This window comes from Artemia sp. Qi Xiang Cuo, chromosome 19 (genome assembly GCF_049724085.1).
Source record: "Artemia sp. Qi Xiang Cuo chromosome 19, ASM4972408v1, whole genome shotgun sequence".
NCBI lineage: Eukaryota > Metazoa > Arthropoda > Branchiopoda > Anostraca > Artemiidae > Artemia > Artemia sp. Qi Xiang Cuo.
In genome coordinates this window covers 61062451-61078091 of record NC_142812.1, presented here as the reverse complement: position 1 = coordinate 61078091, position 15641 = coordinate 61062451, and the positions used below count along the sequence as shown (strand labels likewise).

The 15641-nt window shown below is 36.7% G+C and overlaps 1 protein-coding gene across 1 annotated transcript in view; it reads left to right on the top strand.

Annotated features, from left to right (window-relative positions):
- Nucleotides 1–15641, top strand: part of GLS (glutaminase) — a 163255-nt gene that overhangs the window by 30368 nt on the left and 117246 nt on the right. The window contains exon 3 of the mRNA XM_089105393.1: nucleotides 12553–12674. Coding sequence (XP_088961519.1) covers nucleotides 12553–12674 — 122 coding nt within the window. The remainder of the gene's footprint in view (nucleotides 1–12552; nucleotides 12675–15641) is intronic.

Below are 15641 nucleotides of genomic sequence, written 5' to 3'. Positions count from 1 at the left end.
TTTATTGGTTATTGGGAAGTATACAACCATTTTCAGGAAGGATTTTTTCTGGAGGGGGGCTAGAGGAGGGGGTTACTCTGAAGAATAGTTCCGTGGAGGATGTTTCTTTGGGGTAAGGGACATTTCTATGAAGGGGGCGCCGGATTTCCAATTATTATTTAAAAAATGATCAGAAATTAAATAAAAAAAATCAAGTTTTTTATACTGAAAGTAAGGAGCGAGATTAAAACATAAAACGAACAGAAATTATTCCGTATATGAAAGGAGCTGTCCCCTCCTCAATGCCTCGCTCTTTACGCTAAAGTTTTCTATTGTTTTAAAAAATAAAGTTGTGAGAAAGAGTCAAACTTTAGCGCAAAGAGCGAGGCGTTAAGGAGGGGACAGCCCCTTTCATATACGGAATAATTTCTGCTCGTATTAAGTTTTAATGTCGCTCCTTACTTTCAGTTTAAAAAACTTGATTTTTTTTATTTAATTCGTTAAAGAATAAAGTCAAATGAAGCTAGTAATAGACTAACTAAATACTCTAAAGAAAGATTACCGGGCACACTTCGTAAGTGTGGCGAGAGTAGATGGTACTCTCTCAGCGGACCCGGAAGAAACCTTGAATCGCATGCTCGAAATACATGCAAAAGACCCTGAAGAAAATAGTCCCGCGCCAGCTTACTTTATCAATCCAAAAATGGAGGAGGAGCTGGCGTCCCGAATTGTAAGGGAAGACTTGGTCAAAAAAAGCTATGGATGTTTTTCAACCTTATAAAGGGCCTGGGTCTGATAGGATATATCCTATAGTGCTTCAGAAAGGACGGGAGAAAATACAAACCTATTATATTGGTATTGCAAAGAGAAGCTTTGCTTCGGCTATGTCCTCCATACACAGCTCAATGCTCGGAACGTTTTTATACCTAAACCAGGAAAAGAGGACTACTCAAACCCCTGGTCTTACAGAATGTTTACGTTAACCTCCTTTCATTTGAAATTGATGGAATGATTGATTCATGGGTTTCTGATAAGTAATCCGGAGACCAAGAACCCAGTGTCCGAACAGCAAATGGAATTTAAGATAGCGGACTCTATAGACACTGTGGTTCACCAAATGGTATGGTGGGTAGAGCAAGCCTTAGAATGTAAAGAATACGCCTTAGGGATATTACTTGACATAGAAGGAGCATTTGATAATTTTACTTTTGAATCCATAGAAATGGCCATGAGGAAGCAAGATTAAATAGACCTATTCATAAATGGAATTTCTATATGCTCAGGAATCGACAGATAGTCTTTGAGCTAAAGGGAATAAAAAAAATCGAAGATTGTTCAGAAAGGATGCCCACAAGGAGGGGGGGTAATATCCCTGTATATATGGAACCCGGTAATGAAGAGCTTGTTAAATCATGAGGCAGCGCGCCAGCACTGCCTAAGTAAAGAACGATGTGGGCACAATGTGTTTTTTTCGGTTTTTTCTCCATACCCGGGTACTTGGTATCGAAGGAAATTTCGTAGAAACTTCGAAAAGGGCTCATTCGATTTGAAATAAGAGTGGCTGGTACCCTCTTTAACAGTCGAAAGATATTGGAGGGTAATATTGGAGGATATTGGAGGGTAAACACATCCAATCAAAATTTTGGGATAGCCATTTTGTTCAGCGTAGTTGATTTTCAGATAGAAATTATCTTTTTGAGGAGGACACTCCCCCACAACCCTCGGGGCAAGGGATTTAAGTTATGCCGTTAGGGCATATAAGATTAATGTTGACAATGTACAGTTTATTATTTTTTTTCTTTAAAGCAGGGCACTTCATATAGAAGGCCCTTTGAATTTCAAGCTCGAAACTGCCACAAATCAGCATCGATAAATAAATGAAACCCAAAACGAACAGAAATTACAATAAATAACCGAGTGAAACTCAAAACGAGCAGAAATTAACATAAACTGGGCGCAAAACCCCTATGCCTTCCCAAGGCCGGAACAAAATTTGTACTGATATTTAGTAATCAAAACGTTAAAATTATTTGGTTTATTAAAATTATAAAAGTAGAAACATTTATATTTTTTTCAGTAAAGTGCAAATTTTGTTCTGGCCTTGGGAAGGCATAGGAGTTTTGCGCCCAACTTACGTTAATTTCTGCTACTTTTGAGTTTGACTCGGTTATTTATTGTAAATTTTGTTAGTTTTGGGTTTCATTTATTTAACGATGCTGATTTGTGGTAGTTTCGAGCTTGGTAGATTATTTGATTTGCTCATTTTTTGTTTAATAGAGTTGTTTACTTTTCTTTGAAAAACTTATTCTGTGGAAAAAGTTTTTTTTTAATTAATTTATTAAAACAGCAATCCGGATATAGCCAGCGTATATGCGGATGACTTACTATCCTATCAGAGGAAAATACCTAAGGACACTTTTTGAATTGGGACAGCACATGCTGAACCAAATCCAATTACGGTCACAGAATCATAAACTACGCTTAGCCCCTGAAAAGAGTGAAGTATTAGTATTAAAAAGAAAAAAAAAGAGGAAATGGCAAGCTCCCTTTGCCCTAAAAATATATGATCACCCATTATCCCTGAAAAAGTAGGTGAAATAAATAGGGGCCATAATCAATCACCTACTGAGCTGGAATGCTCATTGTCTTGAAAAGGCACGGAAAGTCACAGCTTCCCTAATTCACTGTCAACGAAATGTGTGAAAGAACTGGGGCTTGACTCCCAATAAGATCATTTATTCATATGAGGTTTTATCTTATGGAATATATAATTAGACCGATTTTATCTTATGGAAAAGTGGTTTGGGTAAATTCAAGTCGAACTGCGAGCCACATAACCTCCTTAATAAAGGTGCAGAGGCTAACGTGCCTAATGATTACATCAGCATATCACGGAACCGCTACGGCATCCTTGGTGCTTGGGACTTGTACCCGTAGAAAATCTTCTAGAGGACAAATCAGTAAAAAGTGCTGTCAGGCTACAGATAAACGGTCAAAGGGCCCAAAGACAACAGATACGAATCTGAAAAGTAAAGACCATGTTGGCATCTGTTACTCATTGCTTCAGTGCAAGGAGCTGCAGGTGCCTAAAGATAATACTATTACAACAATAAAACCGGAGAGGCAATTCCAGATAGTTATCAAGGACAGAAAGGAAGTGGAGCAGGAGATAGAGCTGCTCAATAAAAGTAACGTAATAATATGTTATATTGATAGTTTATGATTAGATGAAAAATTGGGTACATGAGAAAAAATATATCAGAATACTCCTGATAGAGCATAGTTTTTGGGGTGTAGAGGCAATGGGCCTTGAAGGCCTGAGCCTCGATTCACTAACAGTGGGTCTGACAGCCTTCACATCCCTGGAGAAAGAAGAAGGGATAAGAAAGGGGTACAAATTTTCATTGTTTACATAAAGTATCTGTTATTAGGAAATATAAGATTTTTCTTAGATGGTGGGGGGTAGTTTCTGGGGAAGGACTTCCCACGGGTAGTTTCTGGGGAATATACGTAATAATTTCTGTTCGTTTTAGGTTTTAATGTTGCTCCTTACTTTTAGTTGAAAAACTTATTTTTTTATGGAATTGCAAACAAGGGGCAATTCATATTTGTGCAATAAGAAAAAAAAGAAATTCTTTTTACATCAAATGTTTATTGAATAAGTAAACGAAGCAGAGGATTACCTCTCAGAGAAACAGTCTTCAACCCTCATGGTGAATATAAAAAGGCTCACTAAAAACGATTCTTGTAAATCATAAATCAGGCCAAATTAACAATTCTTGTATCCTTCCATTTTTGCAAACTCTTCTATGAATAACGAGCACTTTCCCACATAAGTATGAGTGAGCGATCCTCATCTGTCGGAGGAATTTGAGTAATGACCTTGTAAGTTTACAGACTCTACTTAAATCCAAATTGAATGGAGAAAAGATGGCAGCTCATGTAAACGCTTTATCAAAAGCGAGCTACTACAATAGTAGCTGTTGTATTTGACATTTTGAAAATTTGTTCTTTTTTTCCTGACTAGCCCTATTATATTGGCTTGTTTTTTTTTGTGTGTGCGTGGGTGTGTACGTGTCTTTATTGGCTCAAAAATACGATTTCGGTCCATCTGGGCTTGCAATAGAAATCTTTCAGAAATAAATCTTATCTTACAAAATGTAGGGAATTCGCCGGGACAAATCTTTAAAATAGAAAAACTCACAAAAAGATTTTTTTCTGGAACAATAATGTAAGTTCCAATAGTTAGAAGATTAATGTTATAAACATATGTATCATGGAGCCAGTAAAGTTGTATCGTCTTCTTACAAAATGTCCTTTCTGTTGGCAATTTGTTGTCTCTCCACTCGCTACGGTCGGTAGCATGGACCTTCCGTTTCTGCGAATAACGAACTCAGTCCTTAAGCCCTCGTTGGTGCTTTTGATTTGTAATTTGTTATAGGATGGACCCCTCTGGGGCCGAGGCTAAGGTATCAAAGACCAATTGTCTCAACACCCCTAAAAAGGATACTAATTATTATTGGTAGGAGAGCCTAAATAAAAAATTTTATTCCCCCAACCTTACTGTATACTTTGCCAGCTCTTGGGCCCTTTCATCCCCCAAAAATATCATCCAGCTTAACATCCAAAAGATGGAAAACTCCATCAGGTATCTACGCCCGCCCTGGCAATCTTCAATCTATTGCCTCCTTGTTTCAATGGTCATCTTGCATTTTTGTCATAAAGACAGATCAGCCCTACCAATTTGAGTAAGGTGCTTCTCAACATTCCTGATTCCTGTTATGGCTTCAGTTACCACTCATGTCTCAGATCTTTTTAGTTTCAGTACTTATCTCGTCAGCTTGGGATTAAACTTTGGGAGCACTTCATTTGTTTCATTGTATCTTACCTTCCTTTTCCTGTTCGGCTCCACTTCTCCATTGCTTCATCTCTTCACTTCTGCTTTACAGCAGGCCTGAGAAATGGTGATGAAAGGATTTGGTCCATATTCTCTCATTTTGCCCCAACAATGGCTACTTCATCAGCCATTTAATTACACTCAATCCCAGAATATATTTAGACCCACATCAGAGTAGTTTAATTTCCTTTGGTTGGTAGATTTTCAGTGCTTCATAGCAATTAACTTCACTTCTTTGCCGACTTCTTATATTCTAAGGAGCCTTAGGATACGCTTGGTTTCTGTTAGAATTTATATGTTTCTACCCGTCGAATCCTTTTTCATCTGTGTTCTCGCTGCCCGTTCAATTCCAAACAAATCGGCTTTGAACATCGTAGCAAAACTGGTAAACATCGTGTATTCTGGTATATTAAAATTCTAGTTCCTGATTCTCTTCAAATCGCGAACCATCCGTAAAGTAAATTATCGTGTTACTTTTGTGGAGAAACCCTAACTCCTGTTCCGTTTCTCTCTTATCCTTTTCGGGAATCTGGAATTGCCTCTCGGGTTTTATTACTTGTATGCTATTATCCTTTGGTATGACGTTGCTTTTAACTTTCCTATCTTTTAATTATCTTATGGGGACGAGGAAAATGTTTGGCTGAAAAAAAAAATCAAAGAAGAAATCTATTGACACAGGATCTAATATTGCATCCAGCTGTTAAAAGAAGAAGTTGATGACTCTTAACTCTTAACTCTTAACTCTGAAGTTCCTCAGCTGCTTTCTTCCTTGCTTGACCGAATATTTAGTGCTAATTGACGCGTGTTTTCTTTTAAAGTGTCTAACTAAATCTGATGTCTTGTTTTGAACGAATTTCTCCTTACAAACAAGACATGATGCAGAAATAGTCTGCAATCTGACAGCACTTTTTACTGCTTCTTCCTCTAAAAAAATTATTTTTCCTAGTTGTAGGAAATTCTCCTAGTTGTAGAAATACAGTTTTTTGATTTGATGGCAGGGTTTATTCAAGAAAATACACAAAGAAATACATAACGAAAACGCAAAAAAGCAAAACAACAAAAGAATTAACCCTCCTTGAGCTTTTGCTTGCTTGGAGTAACCCCTTAAACATAGGAATGTAATTTAAAAAAGGGAAGAAGAACAAAGAAAGAAAAAATTTGGAAAAAATCTGCGTTTGCCCTACTCCTGGTTGCAACAACCCTTCGAAACAACAGCACAATCTACCTACCAATACAATAAAAAAAAAACCTGTTTTCATCCAACAAAAAAATTAACAGTTTATTTGTATTTTTTTTGGGAGGGGGGGGCGGGGGAGAACTTGAGAGTGAAAGAAATTCAATTTAAAGATTCTTCAAAAATCATACAACTAGAGACAAAATGTTTTAAGATCTCTACGGAAATCCCACACATATGCCGACTTTTTCAAAAATTCGGGCAAATTATTCCAAGCATCTGGCCCAATATGACGTATTGAAAATAGAGATCTAGTTCTAACGACTTGAGGTATCCTCACTTTATTAGCATATCGCGTAGGATAATTGTGTATTTCATCACCAGAAATAAGTAAATTTAGGAAACACTTAGGAACTAATTTGGAATAATACTTATACATGAATAAAGCATGATAAAATTTTCCTAGGCCCGACAGAGGGATAATATTTAACTGTAAATATTGAGGTCTAACTGATGTTTCTTTGCTATGTCCGGTCAACACTCGGAGTGCGTGTTCTGCATCATACGTAGTTGCTTCAAGTGAACTGAAAACGTACTAGACCAAATACTCACACAATAAACCAATACGGGTGGAGTAAAGAGAAATAAATTAATCATGACATAATTCGGGAATATATTATTTAACTTTTTCATCATTCCAACATTTCTTGAAATTTTACTACTCTTAAAAGGTATATCATTTTTGAAACTAAGGGATTCATCAACAATAATACCAAAATATTTGGTATTATTGATATGCTTGACTACATAATTTCTATTTCCATATCAGTGATCAAAGGGTAGCAATTGGAAGACCTACCATACATAAGAAACCCTGATTTATTATGATTAAATAAAAGTTTATTTACTCTCATCCACTTATCCATACATAGTTTACCCTTTATCATTATTTATATTAAATGAGCTGAAGTATTTGCTGCCACAGTAAAATGGATATCATTATCAAAACTGGGAAGGATCACCTTAGAACTATTATATAAACCTTAAGAATTATTTATCAAACTCATTACAGGAAAGCTCAAGTCATTGATATAAACTAGGAATAAAATAGGGCCTAAAATAGAACCCTGGGGTACACCAAATTCAACTACTCTTTCACTCGACTTAGCTCCAGACATTTCTACATACTGTGTCCTATCACTCAAAAAGGATTCAATTAACTTCAATGCCTTTTCTCTTATTCCACAATTTTCTAGGTTCCACAATAAAATTAAATGGTCAACAGTGTCGAACGCTTTTACAATGTCTAAGAAAATGGACGCGACTTTAAAACCCTGGTCTAGAGCATCATTTACAAATGTAGTCAACATTAAAACTACCTCTTCCGTAGACATCCCTTTACGAAAACCAAATTGATTAGGATAAAAAAAAAACCTATTCTCCAAAAAACTGAGATACTCTAATGTTTGTAAGTTTCTCTAATAACCTTGCTGTAGCAGAAAGGAAGCATATCGTCTCTCCTCCTTTGAATGGCTCCTGGCTAAAGAATTCTTGTTTTATGACCGTTTCCTGAAATTCATTGTCGCTTTGCAGCAGCGTTTCCTCTTCCACGGTCATAACCTCGTCAGATGTGGATCCATGGCCCGTGGTTTGAAAATCAATAATAGTTTTTTCATTCATCATAACAAATAAAAAGTTTCCCTTAACTTAGGTTTCTGTCCACCAACTCAGGACCTCATCATACGGCAAAGCTACTACCAGATTTGCATTAGAGCGCGGCCTCGGAGGAACCTCCACGTACGCCTCCAGCCATCTCCTCAGGCTTGCCTCCCAGTTCTTATTGGATGCATGCGAGATTATTCACCATTTGACCCGGCAGCCTCCGAGTGGTGAACTCCGGTTTGGGCTCCTCTTTTATGGTGGCCTCAGACACAAAAAAAAGCGTTTTATTCCCTTTGTTCATTTTTCATTGCTCCTCCAGACCTTCATCGTTGCAAAAGGTCTCTTCATGGCACAAATCTACTGCAGTAACTTCACCTTCAGCATTGTTTCTCGCTCACCCATTCATTTGTCTGGATAAGATCGATAAAAGCCCAAATCCTAGGGGGTGGCTTGCCTTAAATGTACTCGGTCCTCATGTAAGGGCATCAGGGTGGACTCAAACAGAGGGACTAGACAAACCCAAGAACCGACATAGGCGACTAATTTGGAACCCCCTGAACTTCTCCCCTCTTCGCGTTCTGGTTTAGCCCACTCGTCCTCTGCCATTTCTAGCTCTGGGCTTAAGAGTTCATCAAGAATTCTTCTGTTTTACCTTCCATCGTTCTCTTTGCCAATTGTGACTGGGAGTTTTCCAAGGCTGTCAGCACAGTTCACCAGAAAGGTTACGAGCTCAAACATCAACTCCCCGCACCTTTTTTCCTCCCAGCAACCACAAAAAAGACGCTAAAATGAGAGGTACCACGATAAGGTGGCTGCATAATACCTCCTTCACTGGTACTTACTGAAAGTGCACAAGATATTCCATTTAAGTTACTAAGCTATTTTTATTTGATCATTTTTATCTTGTCTGATGATTTATTTTTTATATTAAAGTGAATTTTTGTAACTTCTCTCTTTTAGAAAGTGTCAAATAATAAAGTGGATAGCTGCATACATTAATCTGGGACTTGCAACTCTGTATGCATTTCTAGGGGGTGGAGGTGCAAAGGTCTAAAATAAAGGCTCTTTTTACACAGAAGGAGACAGTTTTTCTTTCATTTTTCTTAATAATAATTAGCGCTTTCTATACAGTTTTGGGCCTCCTTGGGAAGCAAGGGGAATGGGGCTATACACCTCGCTTCTTCATATGGGTGCCATCGTTTTTCTAAATTGTAGGGTAAGGTTTTAAATTAGAGGTTCTTTTTAATTTGGTACTTAAAAGGACCACAGAATGTTTTTCATTTGCAAAATTAATAGCCCATCTATCTAGTCTTACCGAAGCCTCACCTTCGCTCTTTGTTTGTAATAATATCTTTTTTTGGAATGTAAACAATGCAATATTAGAAGTGCGAATCTCGCTTTAATTTGGTGCTTAAGTGCTATAGCCACATTTGGTTTACAAAGAGTCGATCCTGCTTGTCTTTTCTTACCTAAACCTTACCTAAGCTCTGTCTTAGGTAAGCAATCTTATCTTATCATCTTGGCATCATGTCGTTAGTGCTTGTATGTGTCCTTTCCTCTCAGTCTATTGCTGTACAACCATGGAAATCATACGAACTGTTGAATATCATACTATATGTGATGAACTTATAAATTGGCCTCAGAGAAAAGACCAGGTAGAGGACAAAGTTCATATTTTAGAACTAAAACATAATTGGGGGGGGGGGGGGTCTTGGAACCTATACGATGGTATTGGGTTGTTGGGGTGTTTTCAATTGGTACTGGGTTGTTTTCAAGGTTTGCAAAAATGTTGACATCTCTAGGTTTTAAATTGTAAATCCCTGTAAATCCCTCTGGGCTTAAGAGTTCATCAAGAATTCTTCTGTTTTACCTTCCATCGTTCTCTTTGCCATTCCTAACTAGGAGTTTTCCAAGGCTGTCAGCACAGTTCACCAGAAAGGTTACGGGCTCAAACATCAACTCCCCGCACCTTTTTTCCTCCCAGCAACCACAAAAAAAGACGCTAAAATGAGAGGTACCACGATAAGGTGGCTGCATAATACCTCCTTCACTGGTACTTACTGAAAGTGCACAAGATATTCCATTTAAGTTACTAAGCTATTTTTATTTGATCATTTTTATCTTTTCTGATGATTTATTTTTTATATTAAAGTGAATTTTTGTAACTTCTCTCTTTTAGAAAATGTCAAATAATAAAGTGGATAGCTGCATACATTAATCTGGGACTTGCAACTCTGTATGCATTTCTAGGGGGTGGAGGTGCAAAGGTCTAAAATAAAGGCTCTTTTTACACAGAAGGAGACAGTTTTTCTTTCATTTTTCTTAATAATAATTAGCGCTTTCTATACAGTTTTGGGCCTCCTTGGGAAGCAAGGGGAATGGGGCTATACACCTCGCTTCTTCATATGGGTGCCATCGTTTTTCTAAATTGTAGGGTAAGGTTTTAAATTAGAGGTTCTTTTTAATTTGGTACTTAAAAGGACCACAGAATGTTTTTCATTTGCAAAATTAATAGCCCATCTATCTAGTCTTACCGAAGCCTCACCTTCGCTCTTTGTTTGTAATAATATCTTTTTTTGGAATGTAAACAATGCAATATTGGAAGTGCGAAGCTCGCTTTAATTTGGTGCTTACGTGCTATAGCCACATTTGGTTTACAAAGAGTCGATCCTGCTTGTCTTTTCTTACCTAAACCTTACCTAAGCTCTGTCTTAGGTAAGCAATCTTATCTTATCATCTTGGCATCATGTCGTTAGTGCTTGTATGTGTCCTTTCCTCTCAGTCTATTGCTGTACAACCATGGAAATCATACGAACTGTTGAATATCATACTCTATGTGACAAACTTATAAATTGGCCTCAGAGAAAAGACCAGGTAGAGGACAAAGTTCATATTTTAGAATTAAAACATAATTAGGGGGGGGCCTTGGAACCTATACGATGGTATTGGGTTGTTGGGGTGTTTTCAATTGGTACTGGTTTGTTTTAAAAGTTTGCAAAAAAGTTGACATCTCTAGGTTTTAAAGTTGTAAATCCCTGTACCGCAGAACAAAAGAGAGTTCGCTATTAAATAATGTCGTGACTCTAAACTTTTCTTTCCGTTTATTAGTTTAGAACTTTACATTGAAGAGCCAATAAGATTTGTCGTTTTCTTCTTTGATTTGTTCTGTTGTTTCGTTAAGTTGATTTTCGTTTTTGCTTTTCGTTGATTTATGGTACGCTTACGCTTGACAAATTACTTGAATTTTATTTCTGCTCATCTTTTGTTTATGTAGGTCTTTACTTTTTTCTTAAAAACTTTTTTGTGGCAAAAATGTTTTTTTTTTATAAATGCACTAAAGAGTAAGGTTTTTCGTTGTTTTCACTGGCATAAATTGTGTGCAGACTTGACCATCATACCGTTCATGCATGCACGTATAATTTTAATCTTGGAATTATTTGTCCAGAAATAAGGAATAATGTGATCGACTCACCAAAAAAGGCCAATGAAATCTTTTAACACATACATACCCACCCACCCCCCCCTCCTTCCCATTCTTCTTGTATATGCGTTTTAAGAATAATAGACATTCATGGACAATCAATACAGGATTGGGTGGGTTTGCATAGGGGTAGAGGGAGCAAAGCTGTGGTAAAGGTGAAGTTCAATGACTGAATATTGGCAATCAGGTATCATAACCATTTATTTGTTGTAAAGAAATAAAAAAAATATTCAAGTGAAAGTGAAAAGTGTTTTTATGCTTAAAAATTACTTAAAAATTAAAAAGAGGTTTACGCTTGATAAATTACTTCACTTTGTTTCTGCTCATTGTTCGTTTATGTAGCTCTTTACTTTTCTCTGAAAAGCTTCTTTTATGGTAAAAGCAATTTTTTTTAAATATCCTAAAGACTAATCAGGTTTTTTATTGTTTTCAATGGCGTGGATTTGTGCCAGCCTTGGTCATCACACCATTCATGCTTACAGGTATGGTTTTAATAATGGGGTTATTTGTCTTTCCAGAAATAAGCAATAATGCGATCGGCTCATAAAAACGGGTCACAAAACAGGCCAATGAAAATTTTTAACACGAAAGTATTTGCCCTCCACCCTCCCCTACCTCTTGCATATGCGTTTTGAGATTGATAGTTATTCATGGAAAAACAATACAGGATGGAGTGGGTTTCCTAGGTGTAGGGGGAGTGAATCTGGGGTCAAGTTCAAAGACTGAATATTGACAATCAAAGATTATAACCATTTGTTTGTTGTAAAGAAATAAAAAATTTATTCAAATGAAAGGAAAAAGTGTTCTAATATCTCTAACCATGATAATCATGAATTATCCTATCTATATGGCAACTCGACCTTCTGTCTTTGCTATAATTTAACCAGTACTTTTCAAAAAGTATTTTACGAAAAAACATAACAAAATTCTGTAAGGAATATTATCATAGTTCAATCTCCGTTTTTCTTATAGTAATATGTTCTACAATTATAGGCCACCATTCCACTACAATGCACTATTTTGGTGTTTGTATGCGATTAGGGGGGGGCTACGTCTTTTTAAAAAGCCTCTACAGAGGTGAATTATTAGGAGAATGTAGAAAGAACTTCTAGATACCTGGACATTTGGGGGGAACACGATTTTTTACTATTGTATCTAACTACTATTGTACCTAATATTGAAATCTAACCACTAAGGAAGATTCAATTATAGGAACAGTTGTATCACGTTCTTTTTAGTCATAAAACAGTCGAATCAAACATATCATGGATTGTTGATTTTAACCTGGTAGAGTGAGGGGGGTCAAGCTCGAATTGCCGTCTGGTAAAGATCATTATCGTAACCATTTTCGTTTTGCAGTTCCGCTTTCTGACAACAATGCCTCCTGGTAACAATGCTTCTGGTAATATTTTGGATAGACAAGGTGAAGAACTTCCGCGTAGTGAAGAAACGCAAGCTGAAGCTCCTACTAGAGAAACAAGGCAAGGATATTTATGTACTTGTTTTATTTTGTTATGTCTTAATATGATAGTAAATTCCCTCAGCTTGGCAAAGTAATGATGTATCATAGGGAGCAAAAATACTGAACTAAAAAAAAGAAGCGAAATAAACAAGAGCAATCTTCATGACTTCTTCTCCAACCTTCATGACTTTGTTTTGAAGAGACAATGTGACAACTGTTCCTAGTTTTGAAAAGAAAAATCACCATCGCCATCTAGAATTTTGCAGTTTTAATCTTTTGTTAGTTTACTGTAAACTAATGCACGCATGTCTTCTTAGGCACTCTAAAATGTAAAGGATGATGAATGAAACAATTTTTTTTTTGCCATCTGACTTATCAGCTTAATATCAAGTAGCCTAGTTAGCCTTCTAGAGCTTCTCGAGCTAAGTTAGACATTCTTTGCACTGATTGGATTTAGCTCTTGCCCGTGGGGGTAGGAATACTTCGACGTCTGCAGCACTTTCCCCCTCTATTTATTAGCACTATTTATTATTCGTTGGCTTATCCATATATCTCCTACGGTTGCCTCCTATGGAGCAGTAACTTCTTATGCAACTGTAGGAGAGTGCAAGTTCTACAAAATAAAGCTGTAATAACAATCGGTAGGTATGTCCAGGATGTACACGACATATGTGCTTGTTTTTGGTCTTTGAAGCTCCTTAATGTAGGTCAGATAAGAGATTACCAAGCTGCAGTACTTGTGTTTCAGTGTAAGAATGGTTTAACCCCTGATGTTTTTAAGAATTTTTACCAAATTAAAAGTGACCTGCATAATTATGGAACTAGGCAGAGTGATAATATAGTCGTTGATTTACGTCCTACCAGGTCTTCATTTTCAATGAAACGCCTGGGTCCATCAGTATGGAATAAGCTACCATTGAGCATTAGAGCGGCGGAACACGTACCTCAATTTAAAAAGAATATAAAAGATTTTTTTTTTTGGGGGGGGGGGGGGAATTTGTTATATTTTATTATGGCTGGTAGGTTGGTTAGGGGAGGAAGAGTAGCTGGAGAGGTAAGGTTAGGCTGGGAAGGTAAGGGCGGGTAGAGGCTAAGGTAAGGTTGGAAGGGCAGGGTGGAGAAGGGGAGAGGGAGTTGAGTATTATGAGTGATGGAGATTGGATTTGTTATTATTATTTTTCTTTTATATTTTGTTTATCTATTATTATTTTTAATTCAGTTATTTATTTATTTATCTATATATTTTTTTATATAAAGGTTATAGTTAGATATAGGTTATATCTATTATAGTTAGGTATAGGTTATATATAGGTATAGGTTATATCTATTTTTGGTTTATTTATAATAGTTTTAATTAAATAGCTGAGTTAATAGGTAAGTAGTTACGTGGAGTTTTGCGCGATCGCAAACCTTCATAGGTTTTCTCCAGCGTGAAAGTGCTGTTTAATTTATTTATTTATTTGTGAATGTGGATTAATAAACTTATAAACTTATGAACTAGCTTAGAATAACTCTTGAAAAACCAAAAATGCAGATCAATTATGTCAATTTCCCATTTTTTTTTTACTTTTATTTTGTAATAGATTCCTATAGTTTAACACTGTTTGTGGTGCTAGTAATTTTTAGTCCCTATCTTTCCATGTTAAATCAATGAAGATTCAGCTCTTATATGTTTCCCATTCTCATCTGCCTGGTGGCCATAGAATATTTGTAACAAGGTGAAGTGATTGAGCTTGATCATATAGCCCAATTGACTTAAAAGATGTCGTACGCATGTAAGCTTTTGATCAAACAGTTCGTGGTAACGAACTGTAAGTAAGGAGCGACCCGGCTCAGTGGTAACCGAAACTCTAGAAAACGGTATTTTGATACAAATAGATACATCAAAAGAATCAGATTTTAATGCTGATTTCAAATATATAAAATTCATCAAGTTTAATCCTACCCATCAAAAGTTAAGCGCCTAAAAAAATTTGGCTGATTTTCGAAAAAAGGGGGAAAGACCCCATAAAAGCTATAGAACCTTAATGAAAATCACACCATCATATTCCGCGTATCAGAAAACCCTACTGTAGAGGTTTCAAGCTCCTATCTACAAAAATGTGGAATTTTGCATTTTTTGCCAGAAGAAAGATCACGGGTGCGTGTTTACTTGTTTTTGTTTTTTTTTCCAGGGGTGATCGTATTGACCCAGTGGTCCTAGAATATCGTGGCAGGGCTCATTGGAATGGAAATTTAAAGTTCTAGTGCCCTTTTTAAGTGAGCAAAAAAAATGGAGGGCAACTAGTCCCCTCCCACGCTCATATTTTTCCCAAAGTCACCTGATCAAAATTTTGAGATAGCCATTTTGTTCAGCATGTTCGAAAATATTATAAGTATGTCTTTTAGGATGACTTAAACCCCCGAAGTTCCCGGGGGGAGGGCTGAAAGTTATGAACTTTACCCTATGTTAACATATAGTATTGGTTATCGGGAAGTATACAGACGTTTTCAGGGGAGATTTTTCCTGGTAGTGGGGGGGCGGGTCGGGGGTTACGTGGGAGGATCTCTCCACGAAGGAAGTTTTCATGGGGAAAGGGGCATTGCTATGAAGGGGACGCCGGACTTCCCAGCATTATTCAAAAAAAGATCAGAAATTAAATATAAAAAAAAAAGTTTTTCTACTGCAACAGCAGCAACATCAAAACTGTATACGAACAGAAAGTATTACATATATGATTGGGTTTACCCCCTAGTCAATACCCCGCTCTTTAAGCCAAAGATTTGTTAGTACTTTCATAAGAGCTATTTATTCTAATTAACGGCCTTTGTGATTAAGGGGTCATTTTTAAAGAATTGGAACAAAATTCGAACTTTCGCTTAAAGAGCAAGGTACTGACTAGGGGGCGAACCCTCTAATATACGTATTAAAAATATATGAATATAGAAGTTCGTTACGTAAGTTAATTCTTAAGCTGCGTATATTTATTACTAATAAAAACGTTCG